General features: G+C 42.0%; 1 protein-coding gene across 3 annotated transcripts in view; it reads right to left on the reverse strand.

Annotated features, from left to right (window-relative positions):
- FHOD3 (formin homology 2 domain containing 3) overlaps positions 1-21,422 on the reverse strand; it is a 509,790-nt gene that overhangs the window by 133,356 nt on the left and 355,012 nt on the right. Inside the window, exons 11-13 of one of the 3 annotated variants that reach the window (XM_037806361.1) lie at positions 4,146-4,236; positions 1,129-1,506; positions 649-723 (exon numbers count right to left, since the gene is read on the reverse strand). The exons of the other annotated variants lie outside the window; for them this stretch is intronic. Coding sequence (XP_037662289.1) covers positions 649-723; positions 1,129-1,506; positions 4,146-4,236 — 544 coding nt within the window. The remainder of the gene's footprint in view (positions 1-648; positions 724-1,128; positions 1,507-4,145; positions 4,237-21,422) is intronic. 3 annotated transcript variants of the gene reach the window in all.

Here is a 21,422-nt window from a genome sequence, read left to right on the forward strand (position 1 = left end):
GGGACAGATTGTCTAAAAGAGAAGCAGCAATAGAAGGTACTGGACTAGTTTCTAGGATAGTCTCCTAGGTGGAAATCACTCTCCCACTTACTAGCTGGGTGACCCTGGCCATGTTAGTTAGCCTCTCTGTGCCTCAATTCCCTCATGCGTAAATAAGGGCTGGTAACAGTACTTACGGGTTAAGTGATACTTAAGTGTTAGTTTTGTGACAAATACAGGGCCTGGCTCATAATACATGCTCATTAAACATTAGCTATTATTATTACTCTAAGATGGGGGTGTCTATCAGAATATCAGTTTTGAACAAAACATACCAATGCTCTCTGCCCTATTCCCCATTCTGGCAGAAAGTTGGTAAATCAGGGTGCCTGGAAACGGAGGCATGCCATCAATACCTGCTAAAAATTTCCTGGGGTTTTCTGATTTGCACACCTTCCTCTGCCCCATCTCCAATTTTTATGCTGAAAAATCACTGAGGTGTTCCTTGTTAAACAGTGTAATTATACTAACGTCCATGAAATGATTCAAACCACAACTGTTTGTCATCTTATGGAAAGCAACAAGCAATCTTTGGAAAGAAAATGTATACATTAGAATGAAAAACAGAAAGCCATAGAAGAGGGAAAGAAGTAAAGAAAAGACACCCACCTATTAGACGAGAAAGACCGGAAGTTGTAAGGTTCAGAGGCAGAATATGTGTTCAAATGGACAGAATCTGAGGAACTGTGAAAGGAAGGAAAACTCCACTCAAAAGGTTGCATGGACAGATGGCAAAGCACTTCTCTCTATTCTGAGGGTCCAAAACACCTGGGCCAGATGGATGTGTGAGAGATGTATAGAACATGACAGACCATACCTTTCAAAAATAATAATGTTACTTTAAAAAAATCCATTATTTGTCATTGTAGTATAACAAAAGAAATTCTTAGTTCAAACAAATGGTGATTTGCTTCTGCATCTTGTCTAATATGTGTAAGTATCTAGTCAGTGAGAGGCTAATGTTGTAGACACTCTCTGCTCTGAAATCCACCCAAACACGGCAGAAGACACCCCAAAAGATGTAGTTAATACTGTGCTCATCTTCCCCGGGTTAGCCTCAAACAGGGCCCCAACAAGGGCCCAATCTACCTGTTTTCCTTCTGGGACTCTGCTTCGTTTTCTTTGGTGGATAAGGGAGACTCCTCAAAGTCATAGGAGAAGAGGTGGAAGGGGCTGTGGGGCACGTAGGGCAGCTTTTCTAGGGTCGGTGATGCCTTCCGGGTGCCAGCTGCAGTGGAGGAGGGCCGAGAGACCGCAGCAGGGGCAAGGGGTGACAGCAGGGCCGGCCGTACAGTCTGGACCGTGGACTCAGGCCCGGGGGACCTGCTGCCTGAGGGGTCCCCTCCTGCGGTGTTGGCCGGAAACCGTTTCCCCTGCAAGGCTGCACTTGCATCAGCTGGGAGAACTGAATTCGTGGGAGCAGCGTCCTTTCCAGCGGGGTTCTGCTCTGCGGCTGGGCTGGCCTCACTGCAAAGAGGCCAGTAGCAGGGAGAAGAAGGAAGGGAAGAAAAGAAGGCAAGCAAGGGGAAGAAACGAAATTTGGGAGAGAGGGAGCAAAGGTAAGGAAAGAGAAAAAGATACATGAAAACCCACTCTGCCATTATGGTCACTTACTTCAGAATCCAGCTGAATCTTTTCAATGGCAGCACAAAGGCCCATCACCTGCAGCTTTGATCTGCCCAATCAATCCTGGCAATCTGAGAGGTAAGATTTGCAAAGCACAAGGAAGCATCTCTCCAGACTAAGTCTGGTGTCCAGGCACATGGAAGTCTTTGCAGGGGATTTCATGATACCCTGGAGGCTATTCTCCTCCCCTCCACCCCCATTCTCGTAAGTCTCCCCACTAGTTGTGCTGGTGCCTGAATTTCCACAGTTTGAGCTTTCTTTGTCTTGGTCAAATGGAGGATCTTCCCTCTTGCTAAAAAGCTCAACCTTGAGAAAGAGGTATACAATTAGCCCTGTACGTTAGTAGGTGCTTTCAGATACTTTTTTGAGAGCAGATATAGATAAGGGGAAAGGAGAAGAGATGAAGCAAGGAATGTAGAGAGCAAAAAAAAAGACCAAGACAATGAAGACAAATCTTGCCCATTTCACACTTTCCTCTGGCCTGCCTCTACCACTAAACCAGGTGGGTCTAATTCTGCTACAGTTAAGTTATAAAAACTTTCCATGTTCAGGAGACAGGATTTACACTCCTTAGATATTTCGACACTTGCCTTTATAACCTGAGCATTTACGTTAAACTCTGCATTTTCAAAACCCCAGTCCCTTCCCCAGAGAATACTGCTCTTATCTTTGGAAATTATTCCCAGCCATATCCATTTGGGCATTAGATGTGAGCTGTTTCCTTTTCTACCCTGTATTCAGAACATCACCTGTATGTATGGACAGGGATGTACCTGGGCTGATGGGAGGGCTGGGTGAGACAGTACTGTACAGGGCTCAGCCCAGTGCCTGGCGCACAAGACCAAAGCAGCAGGAAGATACCAGGCAGACACAGTTCACCAGAGAACCAAAGACATCCATCCATCAAGGTTAATGAATGCCTTAGGTGCGGTCAATATTAAGCCCTGGTCGTTAATATGCACACCTTGATTTCCTGAAATGGAAAAACCTAACCATAGTCTCTGTTCAAGGGTGCACCCGGAAAAGACGCTTGGGACCATAAGATAAATAACCTTCTACCTGTGTAAATAACAAGCCTATGGCAAGACAGCACAATGTAAACAGGTCTGCCTTGGAAGTCTCCCTTTCCTGCCAGATTCTTCCCTCTCGTCTGCAGGCACTGCTCCAGGAGGGTGACTGAGGTTTAAGGCTTTGGGGGGTGTCACTGCATGCACACTGAAGCACCCATTTAGCTGCACCAGTGTATTTATTGAGGGTCTACATCTTTTCCTGTGGCCAACTTTCACCCTGAGGTGGGACTGTCAACTGAATCCCCTCTCCTCCTAGAGCACCCTTAAATGAATCTCCACCCCCAGCCCAGCACACCAGCATGGGCCGGAGCTCTGTTTACTTTGTGTTGACCTCCATGCCTTCTCGTTCTGAAATGTGTGATGGGTTCACCAACATTAGCTCATTCTTTTCTTCCCACCATACCAGCTCTACTGGCTTTTTCTCAGATATTTTCAAAGGGGGTAAATAAGGACTAGTTAGTTAACCTATTTGGGAACTAGTTAGTTAACCTATTTGGGCATGGCAGATGAGGTACCATCAATAAGGAATCACATTAACTTTGAAATTGGTAAGAAATTAATCCAAGATGCTTTTAATTTTGCTTATTTGGGGGGAAACCAGCAATAAAATATCAATTTACAGTGGTAATCAATTAACTGAAGGAAACCACTAAATCTTAGAATTATTTTTGAATATTAGAAATTGAAATTATCTATGACCAATTTTTACTTTTTATACAGACTTCATTTGGGGAAAACACCTACAAAATAGAAAAATATCTGTAAGCCACCTGAGTCTGTTAACGCTGCCTGAAGATAGAAAGAATGCATGTTGGGGAGGTGAGCAGGAGAAAGCAAACTTGCGAAAGGGCTGTAGAGCTACATTACTTGTTCTAGGCATGAAAATAAATACTTGAATTTTTCTATGCCATATGGGGTGAAAACATTCCTGTGCATTTAGATATAAAACAAACTTAAATTATTAATACATTTACCCATGTTTTCACTGATATTGTTCTGGTCATGCTGTTAGGAGGAAGGGAACACAAGGAATTATTCTTACTGCAGTGCTGAAAGGTCTAGAATTTTCTGAGCCGATATGAACACCTTTTTAGTCACTGTCAATCTGACTGAGCTAAAGCATTCCATGAGGGGGAGAACAGTGGGGGAGGAAACCAGTTGGGTGATTTTATCATAAAGCAGAGAGTGGCAAGGCAGTATTTGAATAAAAAGTTCAGTACTCTAATGTAAGTATGCTCAGTTATTTCTACAAAACTAGTCACTCTGAAGCAACATGTGCAGGGGAAGTCAAGTTTGCCAGTGGGAGCTAGCGAGGAAAGGAGGAGGTTACTGTAAGGGGACTACAAGCTATCAATGAAGAAGGAGCCTCAGGCTTTTAGCACAAGCCCGGGAGGGCCAGGCCCTCAGTACCTGTCCTCGCCCTGACTGCAGGCATCGTCCTCGCTTTCTTCCTCCGAATTGGGCTCCGTGACTGGCTGCTCTTCCTCCTCCTCCTCCTCCTCCCTGAGACAGGACCAGAAAAAGAGGAATGCACAAAGAAACGAGATGGAAAAGCAAGATGAGCACCACAGACAAACAGGAAGATGAAGTAAAAACAAGGTAAAATTGGCTGAAGTGCAAAGAGCATGCTGAATCTGTTAGGAGAGAGAGGTCTGCTCTGAAATGGGAACTTCAAATGTAGGGTAGAGAAGCAATCACCCAGCACAGGCCAAATTTCGTGTCAAGTTAGCTTACCGCCACTGCTGGGCCCTAACACACAGGCAGATTCTCCTCAGCACAGGATCTGCCAGTGAATGGTCTTGATGATGACCACCTCCTACGGCAACCACAGAATCCTCATCTTCACTACATCCTCTTAGTTAGAAACCACTGAGGCTCAAGCCAACCTGGCACTGACTAACCTCCAGGTGGACATGGGATTTTTGCCTGCCACTTCCTCATTCTCAATGACTGTGGCTCAGGGGGCTGACCCAACCCCCCTCAAGATCCAGGTGGAGCCCACCTGGGTCAACCCTGGGATTTTTCCTGATGCTTCAGGAATGACTAGCTGGTAGGATACCCTAAGTCTGCAACTGTCTGTGGTTTCCAGGAGAGGCTGGGTACCTATGAGTGAAGCCCACCCAAAGGAAAGCAGAGCTGTGAGAGGAGGGGTGGAGAGAAAAGGAGTCCCCATACTTTTAACACGTGGATCCAGCAGTTTTGAAGTTCCCCCTGCGTTTTAACTAACAGAAGATAATAAATTCTCACTTTTTGCATAAGTGTGGTTTTGCCCTTGCAGTTAAATGAGAATAGACCAAAGATGTTGATAAATAGATCATCTTGTCCTCTAAATCCCATCGACATCCTGGCTAACTACGCCATCCAAACAGAAAACCTACCCCAGGCACTGGCTGGCTCCTCAATCTCTAGCCTTCAACTCCAGTGACCTTCACCCACATACAGAACTAATCCACCTTGGAAATCTGATGACCAAACATCCAATCGCCCAAGCACAGGCTCCCATTTACCTAGATCTGCCATTTCTTTCATCCTGCCATATCTGTTCTGCAACCCATGAAGACTATCCACCCCTTGACCCTTCCTCCACTTTCTAAATGTCCATCAGCAACTTCTATCTCCCTATGAATCCACTCTCTCTCACTTCAAGCATCATTTTATCTTTAACTGTTTTGCCCCGTCCTTCAGCTGCTTCCCCTGCCCCTTTTTACTGAAGTATAAAATATACAGTGTGCATAAATTGCTGAATTTTCACAAACTAAACACATCCAAATCAGCACCCTCTTAATGCTCCCTTTCAATTGTGTCCCTCCCACACTTGACTTCCAATAGCACAGAGTAGCTTTGTCTGTCTTCTTTAAATCAGTGTGTCCAGCTTCTTCACCTCAATATTACCTTTGAGAGATTCATCCACATTGACCCCTGTATTTAAGGATTGTCCATTCTCATTGCTACAGTATCATATTCCCTTGTGGTAATATATTACAACTTAGGCACTCCAGTTCTGATACTTGGATACTTCTCAAGTTTGAGGCTATTTTGAATAGTGCTCCTCTGAACATGACAGTGCATGTCTTTTGGTGAATATATTTATTTCTGCACAGTAGATATCTTGGGGTGGAATTTCTGGGTCATAACATATGCTTGCATTTATCTTTATTAGAAACTGCTGAAAAGTTTTTAAAAATGGTTAGACCAGCTTACATTCCTATGAGTAGTACATGAGTGTTCTGGTTGCTCCACATCCTCACCAAGATTTGGTATTTTGTGACTATTTCATTTTAGTCATTCTGGTCGGTATGTAATGATGTCTCATATTGGCTTTAATTTGCATTCCCTGATGACTAATGAAATTAGGCACCTTTTCATACTTCTAATGCCCATTTGGGTATCCTCTTTAGTGAAGTATCCAATTTCTTGCCTATTTTTCTATTGGGTTGTCTCTTCCTTTGGATTTTTAAGAATTCTTTATATATTCTGATACAAGTCCTTTTTCAGATAATATACGTTACAAATATCACTTCCCTTTCTCAGGGTTGCCTCTGTATTCCCTTCATGGTGTCTTAATTTTAATTTTAATGAAATCTTATTTACCATTTTCTTCTTTGGTGGTTGTCCTCTTTAAGAAACTTTTGCTTACTCCAAGTTCTTGAAGATATTCACTGATGTGTCCCTTTAAAAGTTTCATTATATTACATTTCACATTTAGATTTGTAATCCATTTGGAACTGATTTTTGTGTGTTATGTGAGGTAGGGGTCAGATACATTTTCCTCCTGAATGGATAGCCAATTAACTAAGAATAATTTAGTGAAAAGGTCATCTATTCCCCCAATGCAGTACCACTTTTATCACAAATCAGGTGAAAAATATTAATCTGTGAGCTTCTGGAGTTTTTCACCAATGGTTTATCTATCCCTGCACAAATACTTCCTTAGTTACAATAGTTTATGATAGGGCTTCACATCTAGTAGTGCAAATCATTGGCCCTTTGCATTTCAATGGGAACTTTTAAATCAGCTTGTCAATTTCCACAACGAACTTGCTGGGCTACTGATTCAGATTTATGAAATTTATACACAAATTTGGAGAATAACTGACATCTTTCCAATACTGAATCATCCAACCAATGATCATGGTATATCATTTATTTAGGTCTAGTCTTATGTCAATCTCCCTTTAACTTCTCTTAATGTTTTCTAATTTTCAGTAAGGAGGTTTTACACATCTTTTGTTAAATTTCTAAGTATAATTTTTGATGCTACTGTGTCAATTTTTAAATTTCATTTTCTATTTGTGTTGATGGTATATAGAAGTACAATTGATCTTTTAAATTTACTCTGTATCCACCAACTTTTCTAAATTCATTTGTTAAATGTAATAAAGTTTTAATATAATTCTATTAAATTTCCTATGTAGATGTTCATTTCATATGTAATGATGGTTTTATCTATTCCTTTCTGAGTCTTATGTCTTTCTTTTTCTTGCCTTATTACACTGGCTATGATGTCCTATGTGATGTTGAATTGAAGTGGTAACACTATGAATCCTTTTCTTATTCTGAATCTCAGGGAAAAGTAAGAAGTTTGATATAGTTTTTTTGTTTGTTTGTTTTTTGGTAGATATTATTTATCAAAGGAATCTCCTTCTTAATCTAATCCTAGCTTGCTAAAAATATTTATGAATGTTAAAATCTGTCAAATGTATTTTTCCACATTTATCAAGGCAACCATATGATTTTCTCTTTTCAGTTAACATCACGAATTAGAAAAATTGGTTTTTTAACATGTTAAACCAACCTTGCATACCTGAAATAACCCCCACTATGTTGTAATGTATTATCCTTTTTACATGTTGCTGGATTCTATTTGCTAATGTTATTAAGAAATATCTGTACACATATCTATATGTGTGTATATATATCTACATATATTTACACACACACACATACATATATATATATATAGATCTTCAGGAAAGAGATTGATCTGTAATTTCCCTTTCTTACAACATGCTTCTCAGGTTTCGCAGGCCTCAAAGAGTTAGGTAGGGTAGAGAGGATACAAGGAGGAACCAAGGAGGAAAAGACGGATCTGAGAAAGATCAAAGCAGAAGACCTGGCTGACCCTGGTAGAAAAGGCACGGTTACAGGCCTCAGGAACCTGGACTGAGGGGCAGGTGCAGAGCAACATGAAGGAAGGACCCTTCCTGTAAAGCCATGAGCCACAAACAAGTACATCTGTCCTTCCAAGCCTGGCACAGCGCCCCTTTATTCCACCACCTTCTCCCCCAGCAGCCAAGTTTAAAACTGTACCCACAACCTTCGTCCTGAGGCCATCTTCCCTCAGCTTGGACAGCAGTTTGTAGTTGTTACTACCTCTGCTCTCTTCTCTACCATGCCAACCCAAGGGCTTCTCTTCTTTAAAACCGAAAACTGAGCCCCTGCCTCCTAAATGACTTGACTCCACCTGCTCCTCCAGATTATAAAATCATTTAGAAGCAAACTCTGCTGGAGTTGCAGAGGCTCTGGAGCCAGGATGCCCGGGTTTGCATTCCAGCTCCACCATTTACTAGCAGTGTGGCCTTGGGCCTCTCTTTACTGACCCACAACATAGGGACAATAACAGCACCTACCTCCTGGGAGGACTGGGTTAATATATGAAAGCACTTTTAAAATACTTGGCACACAGTAAGCAAATCAGTATATTTTATCTATTAGCTATCATCATCATCATCATCATCATCATCACTGTCTTTAAGGCCTCTGAGGAAATCTCTCTCCAACACTCCTCATCAACAGACACTCAGAACTTCACTTGTTTCCCCTTAAGAGAAGCACTCCATACAACTAATGGGAAGCAAAACTTTCGCTTTTATAACTTCCTCCTATGTAAGCTGACTTTTGGGTCACTCTCTTCTTTGTAGCTGTCTCACAGATGATTGAAGACAGCCATCTGGACCCATATCCCAGGCTATCACCTCTGGGATCAACATCCTCAGACCCTGCAATAAATCTTCCCATGACTTGTGTGTGTTGTAGCCTTGTTATCATGAGGAACACGGTGGGCTCAAGGGCAGGCAGGGCAGTGACACATTTGGCACTAGTGGTTGGGAGGGTCCAGGATGCCCTATGGCCAAGCACTGGCCTTGCCCTGCAACACAAACGGGTGGAGAAGGAAATACCCTCCTCACAGGGCACAGGACTTTTTATCCTTAGTTTTATGATAAAACCAGACAAACTGAATGATTTTTATGCCGATAGTATTTAAGATTGATGAATTAATTCAGTCAAGTTTGCTTTTTCCTAAGCCGAATTTTCTTTTAAAGTTTAACTTAGTTTTGTTTTTATTTGTGTTAAGGAATTCTGAGTGTTTGGCCTTTGGCTTTCAAATGCCGCTTACCTCTTGAGGTCTTACTTGCTTCAGGTTTGTTTGTTTTTAATTGACGAAGAGTTACTCTAGGGCACAGGTCTGTTCCGAACTCCTCAGGTATTTTCCTCTTTACCACAAAGAGTTCCAGATTTGAGGCCACCCCTTTCACTTTGGGAAAGCAAACCCGAGGCCCACAGTCTGACCAATTCTGTGGGGCATAGCTTCCATCAAAGCCAACCCAACTTTCTCAAGTTTGGGATGTAAGCTACTGTCATGTTTCTTAGGCTTCCAAAAACAAACAAAAAGGAAAATGAATGTTGCTGAGCTGTTTCAAAAGCACAGGAGAAACATTTAAGACAAAGTTAAAGCATTTTCTAGGACAAGAAATCAGTATGAGGAAAAGTCAAGCAACAAACTGGGAGAAGGCATTGTAATACATCTAATGGTCATAAACTCATATTAGCAACATACAAAAACTTATTTTTAAAAGGTCAATAAGAACACACTTTTAAAAGTGGCCAAAACACTTGAACATGGCTGATAAATTTGTGTGAAGAGAAATTTAACCTCACTAGGAATTAGGGAACTACCAAGCCACAATGAGATACCACTTTACATCTACTTGACAAAATTAAGAAGTCTAATACCAAGTGCCATAAAGGACGTGGCTCTTATATATTGCTGACAGCAGTGTGCATAACCAGTGTGGCAAAATAATTGGTACTACCTTGTAAAGTTAAACACTGCCATTAAGACCCAGCAATTCCACTCCTAGGTGTATACCCTACAGCATTAGCTCTGAACCAAGGTGCTTCTGTCCCCTACAGACCATTTGGCAATGTCTGGACACATTTTTAGTGGTAACAGCGGGAGCTGGAGAGGGTGCTCCTGGCATCTAGGGGGTAGAGGCCAGGGATACTGCTAAATATCCTACAATGCACAGGCCAGCCCCTTATGACAAAGAATTATTTGGTCCTTCGTGTCAGTAATACTGAGGCTGAAAAACCCTCACTGGGGATACTGGAGCACACATGTACCAGAATATGAGTCCAAGGATGTTTCAGCAACATTGTTTGTAACTGCCAAAAATTGGAAATGACCCAGATGCCCACCAACTGAGAAAAGGATAAATAGATTATGGTATATTACAGGCAACATAAATGGATGAACTACAGTTTCACATGACAATATGGATAATATTAGAAGCATAATGTGGAGTGAAAAAGCAAGTCCAAGAAGGCACATTCAATTTGACATCCTATTTGCCAAGTTTAAAACAGCAAAATTGTACATCACAGTGTTTCATTATACATGTTTGATGATACTGAAAAAACAAAACAACGAAACCTCACAAGGTAACAATAAGTACACATTTGAAAGTGTTGGTTGCCTCTGGGAGGAGGCCCAGGGATGGAGAACTTGGAGCTAGAGACAGATGAACATTAGGGCGAATGTTCTACTTCTTTAGTTAGACCATGGTCTCATCGGTGCTTTTACTAATACATAAATCTTGCATAAAAATAAACTAATGGTGGGTCACATATGGACCAATTGTGACAATCTGTCACAAACCCCAGGATTACGATTAATCCAATTCAGCACAATTAGGATATTTTTTAATAAGTAACACAATTTTTTTTTTTAAAAAAAGCAACCTGTACTATGTGGCAGGAGCTCTATCTACCTTTATTCAACAAATATTTATTGAAAATCTACTGTGTGCAAGAGGCTGGGATACAGTGGTCAACAAGAGGTTCCTGCTCCTTGGAGTACACAGATTGTAGGGGAAGGAAGCAGTAAAAACTAATTGTACCAGGAAGTACTGAATGCAGGGGCCTGACATGAAAGTGAGGAAGGCATCCCCAGTGCTGTTGGAGCAAAACTCACAAGGCCAAGGAGGAATTAATCTGGAGATGAGACATTTTGTACATATTTCCCTGCTCAAACATGTCTACTAATCTTAGCATCAAGTCTAATTTGCCAAGGCTGATTCTCTGACACCCATCCCCTCTCCCACCCTCTCTTCACGAACTCTCCTATTATGGTCTTAACTGGTCTATTGATCTATTGCTTTTCTACCTAGCACCAACAGCATTTCAGCTGTAGATTCCCTACAGGAGCCATTCTCTCTCTCTGCCTGGAATTACTACTCTTCTCTGTTCTCCAGGAGACCCAGCCCAGGACCCCTCCCCTCGAAGGCTGAGCCCTCAATCGCAGCCCACAGGAACATCCAGTTAGCACCTGCTGCCTGTTACGTTCTTCGGCACCGTGGACCTAGCATAGTGCTGAGCGCCGAGGAACTTGTTCTCGATGGTCAAAGAACAAGATTGAGCAAAGAACTTAGAGATGATCCATATATTCTCCCCATTTTACAGATAAGAAAGATGAGGTCTAGATAGGGCAAGATCACACTGACTGCCAGTAAGAACTCCAGTCTCCAAATGTCCAGGCCAGTATCCTTCCTGCCACGTCAGCCTGTCCTATGAAATGGAAGCAGATTCGAAACTGGTTTCATGGCTCTGTCATCTCTGCCCCACTCCTTCTAAGCAAGTCTCCTGAACCTCTGCTTCCCAGTGCTCTTCTCACACAGCCTACAGACAGAATAATCCTGTTTGCAGAGCACACCAGGGGCCCTCCAGGAGGGGGATCCATGTCTCGCCACAGATATGACCCATTTGTGACAAATGGTTGGAAAGCTCTCTTAGGTTTGGATAAAATGATCTGTCTTTAGGTTTAGATATTAATGCACATTTAATTCTGTAAAATGGATTTGACATATCATAATTAGATTTTAAAATTTCATAGAAATACTTTGCTAAATTTTTCGAAAGGGAAGTGTCCCCCCGGGCTTCGTCGGCATGGGTCACCACTCTGTTAGCGAATACTCAAACTGCAATTTGAACTTAGCCTCACAGTGACTCATATTAACTCATATTTTCTGTTAACTTTAAGGCTGTTTCTAAGTTACCAAGGACCCAAGATGAGATATGAAAATTTCCAATTAGTGCTCTTAATCAGTCAAGACAAATCTCTGACCAGTTGAAGCAGTGATTTTATTTAAAATAGAGTTTTATCTGCCAAATTAAAAAAAAAAAAATTCCCTCAAAATATTTTTACCAGCCAACAGAATGAAAAGACATCTAAAAGAGCCCAGCTGTTGCTTTAATGTTTCCATGGTGAGAACCCAAAGTTAGACAGGAAAGCATTTTATTGTCCTTTTAACATAAAAGTTTAAAAGGAGTTTAAAAGTACAGCCTGTGGATGCTGACTATACCCAAGAAGCTGGACCAGCCACCACACCCTTAGGCTCAGAAGCCTAAGGCTTGCTCTTGTTTTAGAATAAAATATCAGTGGATCCAGAACATTATTCCTGCTAAAATAATGTGGGAGGCAGTTACTATAATAGAATTCAAGTCTGCAGAGCGTACACATAGATAGAACGGTACATAATTAGCTGCGCTGCAGGCTTATTCAAATCAATCCAGTGATAACTATGGATTACAAGGTGTCTCGCTTTCTTTTGTGTGCACTTTAACCTTTTTAAAAAACTATATTCTATGCCATAGACATTAGTCAATTATATTTAATGTCCCTCAAAAGTCTGAGATAGCAGAACAGAAATTAATTTGAAGGTTGATTGTGATTCTCTAAAGAACTGTTGGAAACAGCTGGGAGGCCAAGGATAATCGGAAGCTGAAGTTCAGGAAGGCAGCCTCAGGGGGAGAAATCAGCCTGTCCTGAACTCACCAGGAACCTCCCCTGGGGTTGTCTTATCTCACACATAAAATGAAGTGGGACAATGGGATGGGAGCCTCCTGTCCCCGGGGGTCCTTTGTATCTAAAGGAACAAAATTGTGCGATACTAGACAATCTCTTCTAGTTACAGTAGTAGTATCATTACTAATTGAATGTGTGGTTTCTGGTCAACCTTGCTTTTAAGTGTTTCAAATAATGGCATTTCTTACTCATACATATTCTACAGTCTCTTGCTTTTCACAAATGGGAAGGGAAGGATACTAGAGAGTGAAAGACACATTATGTGTACAAATTTTAGAAGCAGATATCAAATGTAACCACCATGGGGAGAACAGACATGTTCCAGAATTTTAGTGTGCAGTGATATCTTTCTAACTCATGACTCAGTTTGATTCTGGAACTTCTAATTGCCTTGTCACATGGTTTGGACTTCAACACACCACAATCAACTCTTACTATGGTAATCAAGTACAGATAATTAACATCTAGAGATAAACCCCACATCTTATATTTCATCCAGGGTTCTTCCCACCAACATCATTTTCTATTTTCCACTTCCTCAAAAAGCCATGCTCCCAAATTACCAACAGTAACCACACAGACTTGTTTGGGTAGCATTTGCATTCTCCTTCATTGACCATCTTCTGGTGGAGAAACCAATGAGCAATGAATTGTCTAAAAAGGAGATAACAGGAAGAGAAAGAATTAAAAGGGTCAGAATTATCTACAAAGACTATCACCAAAGGAACTGGATGTGTATCACAGATCCACATATTGTCCTGCACACTGGGAACTGTGGATTTGAACTCAGCTGGTCCAGGAGGCTGATCTAGCAGCAAGAGCTACTGATTCTTTCTCCAGTGTCTCTCAAACCCTCCACGTTTCTGCCTGGCCACCAGTAACCTCTAGCCTAGTGAGTCTCACCTTGGAGGTACATTGTTTAAAAAATGTGACTGCTCAGTCCCTACCTTCTATTTAACTATTTCGGGGTGGGACTCTGAGCCTGGGTAATTTTAGGTGCTCTCCAAGGTTGAGAACCACTGCTATGGCACAAGCTACCTGTTTCTTCCAGTAGTTCTGCAGCAACAGCCACCAACCTGCATCCCTGCTTCCACTCTCCCTCACCCCCAACCTGCTCCATGCTTGGCAGCCAGGCATCTCTTCCAATGTGCACAGCTGACCCTTGCACAGCAAATAACAACTCCTTGGTGTGGGTTAGAGGCCCTGCCTGACCCGCCCCTGCTTACCGTGCAAGCCCAGCTCATCTCTGTGCCTCCTTCTCCTCCACAGTCTGTAATCTTGCTTCTCGAGGCTCCTATTACCCAGATGCACCAAATCCTCACTTCCTTTTGCGAATGAACATGGCATTCCCTGGGCCTGGGCTCGTGGCTCCAAAACTCTCCTAAAACTGACTCTTCTCATCTTTGTTTTCTGCCTAAATGCCAAAGGCTGCTTCTTGGACCACGCCCATCCTATTATTCTCCTTCTTAGTCCATACTCCCTTCGAAAAGGTTTACTACTACTGGTAAAGTTAAGGTTCCTTCAACCAGAGAAAACCACTGTTATAAATCTGGTGGACAAACTTTCATCTCTTTAAAAATATATAAACATTTTATATATTGTTCTACAACCTTTTTACATAGCAATTGAGGTGGCAAGTATGTTGGCCCTTCTGGTACAGTTCATTTCTTATAACTGCCATGTTTTATTTATCAAGCCATTCCCCAATTCTTTGTCATGACAAATGATGCTGTAATGACTATCCCTTGTGTACTTCTGCAAGTTCTCCTCAAGAGCACATACTTATATCCCTGTTGCCTTGTAACACACAGCCCCGTTTGCCCCCTTCACAAGCCTTCTTCCAAAGCTAAGCGTATTTACTGGCTATAACATGTTTCACACACTGTCTTATGAAGCTCTAAGGTTCATGTTACACTGTAACCCCAGGACCGAGCATATGGAAGGCACTAAGAAATACAAATTGGATGAACAAATGAATGAATTTTGCTTCTGTAGTTCCATGAGCTGGTAGGTCTGCCTCAACAAACTCAGGAAAGTAATGATAAAACCAAAGATCATAAAATGTACAATTCTGAAATTCATAAGAAGTCTCCATGTAAGGTTCCTCTCAAGTAACATGCTCAGAATTGGGGTTTTCTCCTCTAGTGATTTGGTGCTTGCTCATGTACTTACAGACCTGAGCTATTACGGATGTGGAGCCAAGTCCCACACATTTTAAAAAATACAAAAGAAGGATCGGAGGTACTTCATCTTTGCTTCATGATTTTTTTCTTCATTTCATGATCAAAATTATTTATCCTTCTATTTGGAAGGCAATTTCACAAAATTTGTTATTGGTGAAAAAATTTTTCCCAAGGAAACACTTTGTAAAAAACTTGCCACTGGCATGCAGCTGTGATGGACCCCCACGCCAACCCAGGGCCCCTGGAGGACAAATGCCTGCCTGAAGCAAGCCCTGACTGGCCATTTTCACATGGGGGTTCACCTCTGGCCAGTTTTTAATCTCTTGTTTATAAAACCAGAACCACGAGCCTGGGGAAAAAACCCTCAGGAATGAAATTATTTCTCTGAGGCAATGTGAGTACTATAATTGAGTATTCATGAAGTGTGATGTAATTGTCTCAAATACCTTGCTGAGTTATATCTTTGGGAAATGTGCTCTATCAGTATAATCAAAAGGCACTTGGGCTGCAGATACCCATCCCAAATGTGCCCAGGACTCCTGGAATTCTGTGGGGCACTCTCCTGGGGCAAGGGGCAGGCTTTCCTCTTCTCAGTCTGGCTCCATATCCCAGGGATCTCTTCAGGGACAGCAGGCTGAAGGGAGAGCTGCAGTCACCCATTTATTCTATTTATTTGGCAAACTCTGTGTCAGGCAGTCTCATCCTAGACACTTTACATGGCTCACTCCTTGAATCCTCTCAAGAACCACCAAGGCAGGTACTGTTATTACCCCACTCACAGATGAGGAGCATGAGGCACAGAGAGGGTAAGAAATTTGTCCAGGGTCACACAGCGAGTAAGCCAGGATTTGAACCCAGGTAGCCCAACTTCAGCATCCATACTCCTAACCAGTCTGCACACTATCTCTGCCTAGGATGCTTTCTCTGTGGCTGGGAAAAAAAAAATGCCTCTCCAATTTAAAGACAGGAAGAAGCCATTAGATACGTCCTTCTTTCAGAGTCCTTCTTGAATTCCAATGGCTTTTCTCACTGCATTCATGTGTAGAGGGAGACTATTAGCTCTCAACTTTTCCTCCACTTGTCTCCATTCCCATCCGTGAGACCTATGTGGACTACAACTATATCCCATGTTAATTCTGGCTTTTTTGAAAGGAGCATTTATTAGCTACACTGCAACAAAAAAAAAAAAAACTATCAACCAGGAACATGAAATGTCTGGAAACATCATGTGAAGATCAGAAGACAGAATTTAAACAGAAAAAGATATATATAGCTGTCTTTAATGGCTGAAGGACTGTCATGCTCCAGAAGGCAAAGAATTTGGTGAAAGTTGTAGGGAGGTAAATTTTAGCTCAGTGTAAGAAAGAACTTTCTATTAACTCAAACTGCCCAACCATGGTCAGGGCTACCAGGAGGTGGTGAGTGTGTGAAGTCGGTGACCTTCTGCTATTTCGCTGCACAGAACGGAAGTCTGAACCGTGGCCCACCATATGCCAGGAACTTTGTTTCTGTACACTGTGGTTGGCTTCCTTGACCTGCAGTGACCTCAGTACAGTGTTACAGCCTTGGCTTTTGAGAGGACAATACCATAAATCAGGACTCAGAACAGATACTCTGTGCTCATTCTATGCGTCATCGTCTCCACAAGGGCAGGAGGCCCCACTGTCTCAGTGCTAACAGTCTCCTCTTCCCAAAGGCTTTATCTTTAGGAAGAGACTTCTCTGAGGGCTGCAGAGTAAATCCCATTGAGCAAATGAGTAAATCCTACTAATATGTCCAACTCTGCAGGGAGAAAGGGAAGAAAGAAGAGGGAAAATAAATTTAGTCATGTATCAGTCAGCGCCTGGAATGGCAGAACAAGGAAGTAGCCTAGGTAATCATTTATGCTGGATTAAAAAGAATTAGGATTTTGCTCTACACCTCAAATGAATTTCTAGTTCTCAGGAAGTACTTTTATCCTTCCCAGTCTCCTGACTTGGGGCTTTGGGACCCGTGTGCACCTCAGCAGATCCCTGACCCTTACCAGGAGGATAATATGGGTAATGCAGCAACAGAATGTGAGGTGAAAACAGTGCTTTTGCCCCCATTTTCTTACCAATTTAAATCTAACCTCAAAAATTCAGTCTTTGATTCCACTTCTAGGTATATATACTCAAGGGATGTAAAAACATATGTCCACACAAAAACCTGTACATGTTCAAAGCAGCATTTCACAATAGCCCAAAAATGGAAACAACCCAATGTCCATCAACTGATGAATAAACAAAATGTAGTATGTCCATATAGTGGACTATTACTCAGCCCCACTGAAGAATGATGTACTGACACATGCGATAACATGAAGCCTGAAAACACACCGAATGAAAGAAGCCATATACAAAAGTCCACATACTGGATGATACCATTTACATGGATTTTCCAGAATAGACAAATCCACAGAGGCAAAATAGATATAGTGGCTTTCTAGGACTGGAGCGGGGTGGGGTGGAGTAGAGGCAAAGGGAAGTGACGGCTAATGGGTATGGGATTTGTTTTGGGAAGTGATGAAAATGTTCTAAAATTGATTAACGGTAACAGTTGTACAATTCTGTGACCATATAAAAACCACCGAAATGCATATTTTAAACAGGTGAATTGTATGATATGTGAATTAAATTTCAACAAAGTTGTTTTAAAAAATCAGTCTCAGGCATAAAAATTACCTTATTTAGAAATAATATTTTTCCAACATGAATATAATGTTTCTGTCTTTGCCATCAGCTCACTGAGCACAAGAAGTAGGACCACGCTGATGTTAGGACATGTAAATGGCCAGGTTAGACCCTTTGTCTTTGGGCCTTTCCTCTTCAATTTTCAAAGGCTACTCTCAAAGGGTTCCCTTCCCAAGCATCACTGCTTGCCTAGAACAAAGTTCTTTTCCGCTATGTCAGATTTGCCCTCTTTGATTACATTTCCAGGCATTTTTTTTCTCTTTGTTCAACTTCCATCATAAAAGGTTACTACTATCAGGCTCTTGCTTACAGGCAGTTACTCACAGCCTCTTGTTATGTAAAGATTTCAGTCTTCTTTACATGCCTAGATTCAATCAATTTGGATTAGTAATCAGTAGCAAGCTCCTGCTACTTCCAAAGGTACCCTGGGTTTTGCATGAGTTACAAAGAGGGAGAGACTTACTCTCCAGCTGGTCCACCCACACATGGACCTACACGAACAAGTCCAAGAAATCAAGCCATGGGTCCCTCCACAGGGTAAGGCTGTGAACATTCAGAACACAGAAAACGTGTGTATTAAAGCAAATACAGAAGCAGGTCAAGAAGACACAAAGAAAGACATTTTCAAAGCAACTCAAGGATTTAAATTTTAAGAAGAAATCCCTTTCTTCTCTCTGAAGTGCCTTCACCACCACTCTCAGAGGACACCCTTTCCGAACATCACACCAAGGTAAGGCCACTCCAGCCTAGGAAACAGTTACACTTCAAGGTAACCAATTTCAGGGCCCACTGACTTGGTATGTGGATGAAGTTCTCAATTTCAGCAATTTATGAGAACGTGGTTCCATGCTTTCTTTTCTAGGGCTTTACCCATCCACTTCTCTGCTCACTCTATTTTTTTCCTGGGTTATGGCCTTAAGCCTGGGCTTCAACAATCATCTATATGACTTTCAAACTCCGTATCTGAGTTGCAGAAGCACCTATATAATTGACTATGGGATCTTCTACTTGTCCAGCCCATACGTACCTCAAACTTAAAATGCCCAATGCTTACTGATTGTCCTCATTGCCAGCCCATCACCGTGAGTTGACAGTTGCCTGGGAATCGCCTCAGCCTCCTTCCTCTTTCTCACCATACAATCCAGTCATGTTCTGCAAACTGCATCCTCTCTCCATCTCATCACCTTCCACTGCTCTCCCTTTACCCTGCCACCCCCTCAGTCAGACCCCCTCCACTTCTCCTAGGATCGTCAAAACAGGACCTCACCAGACTCTCCGATTGCAGTCTGCTCTCCTCCAGATGATGTGCCATGAAACGGAAGGGTATCAGAAACCATCAGCTGTCCTCCAGGCTTTAATCAAACAACATGAGGTCACACTACACACAACCAAATCAGGAGCTTGATTTGCATAATAAAAGGATGATAAATGTGTTTTCTCTTCCAGCCTGTTTTCACTATTGGAGTTCAAGTCCATATACATATATACATATATATACACACACATATATATACATATATATATATATTAAACATATTTTTACCTTTTATTACAATCCTTGAGCTCCCTAGGTTTCAGTGAGTTATACAGTCCCAGTCTTTACCTTTCATCTTTCGTTCTGATGTCCCATATGGTCCTAACCTTTCTCTTTTAACCATGCTCACAGTCATCTTTGTTCAGTGTACTTACATTGCTGTGCTACTATCTCCCAAAATTGTTTTCCAAACCTCTTACTCCTGTCTTTTCCCTTCTGTCTGCAGTGCTTCCTTTAGTGTATCCTGTAGAGCAGGTATCTTGTTCACAGACTCTCTCATTGTCTGTCAGAGAATATTTTAAGCTCTCCCTCATATTTCAAGGACAGTTTTGCCGGATATAGGATTCTTGGTTGGTGGTTTTTCTATTTCAGTATCTTAAATATATCACCCCACTTCTTTCTTGCTTCCACGGTTTCTATTGAGAAATCCGCACATAGTCTTATCAAGCTTCCTTTGTATGTGATAGATTGCTTTTCTCTAGCTGCTTTCAAGATTTTCTCTTTATCTTTGACGTTTGATAATCTGATTAAGTGTCTTGGCGTAGGCCTATTCAGATCTATTCTGTTTGGGGTACACTGCACTTCTTGGATCCGTAATTTTATGCCTTTCATAAGAAATGGGAAATTTTCATTGATTGTTTCCTCTATTATTGCTTCTGCCCCTTTTCCTTTCTCTTCTCCTTCTGGGACACCAATGACGCATACATTCCTGCATTTTGTTTTGTCCTTAAGTTCCCGGAGATGTTGCTCATATTTTTCCATTCTTTTCTCTATCTGTTCTTCTGTGTGTAGGCTTTCAGGTGTCTTATTCTCCAGATCCTGGGTGTTTTCTTCTGTCTCTTGAGATCTGCTACTGTATGTTTCCATTGTCTTTCATCTCTTGTGTTGTGCCTTTCATTTCCATAGATTTTGCCAGTTTTTTTTGAACTTTCAATTTCTACCTTACATACACCCAGTGTTTTCATTGTATGCTTCATCTCTTTTGCCTATCTTCCCTAAACTTTTTTAATTGATTTAGTATTAGTTGTTTAAATTCCTGTTTCTCAGTTGAAGTGTAAGTGTGTTCCTTTGACTGGGCCATAACTTCATTTTTCTTAGTGTAGGTTGTAGTTTTCTGCTGTCTAGGCATCTGGTTTCCTTGGTTACCCCAATTAGGTTTTCCCAGATCAGAACAGGCTCAGGCCTTGGAAGAAGGGAATAGTATCTGGTTTCCCTGAGGGTGTCTTAGAAGACTGGTACACCCTATAAGACCTCAAGCCACTGTGCTTTTCTGCCTGGCAGATGGCGCCTGTCAGCCTGTAACTCCAGACTGGTGTAAGGAGGTGTGGCCCGTAGCTGTTTTCCCCCAGTCTCCGGGGTCTGGTTCTGAATGGAAAGTGGGAAGTAGAGCTGGGCCCCACCTCTTTCCTCTTAGGGAAGATACACCCCCTAGAGAGATATCACCTGCAACTGAATAGTCTCTCTGATTCTGCTATCTCCACCCTTGTCCGGGTCAGAGTCCTGGGAACCGAAAATGGCTGAGGCTTTCTCCACTGAGCCAAAAAAGGGACAGAAAGCCCCCTTCAGGGCTAGTCCATGGCCACCTTCAGGCTCTCCAAGGTCAGTCGTCACCAAAAGCCTCTGTCTGCTTTTTGGGGATTTGTAGCTTGTATTGAACAATCCATGTTTGTTAATTAAAAACCCAGTTGGAGCTCAGCTGAGCTATATTCACTTACTCGGAGAGTGCTGCTCTCTAGCACCACAAGGCTTTGCAGTCAGGGCCATGGCGGGGGGAGGGCTCCTGGCTTGGATCCACAGTTTTTACTTACAGATTGTATGCTGCAATCTCGGCCTTCCTCCCAATTCAGGTTGGGGTATGATGAATGGACAGTCACATTTGCTCCCCCCACCCAGTTATTCCAGATTGTTTACTAGTTGCTTCTGGTTGTTTATTAGTTGTTCCAGGGGGACACACTAGCTTCCACTCCTATGCCGCCATCTCTTCTGTCTCTCCATATATATATTTTTAATTTTGCCAACTTCTTCTGAACAAAGAAAGATCTCCAAATTCAATTCAGCAAAGTCAAAACTCCCAAGAAATCTGCAATCTGATCACAGGGAATTTTTGAGAAACCA

The sequence above is a fragment of the Choloepus didactylus genome, chromosome 16, assembly GCF_015220235.1.
Source record: "Choloepus didactylus isolate mChoDid1 chromosome 16, mChoDid1.pri, whole genome shotgun sequence".
In the NCBI taxonomy this organism is placed as follows: domain Eukaryota; kingdom Metazoa; phylum Chordata; class Mammalia; order Pilosa; family Megalonychidae; genus Choloepus; species Choloepus didactylus.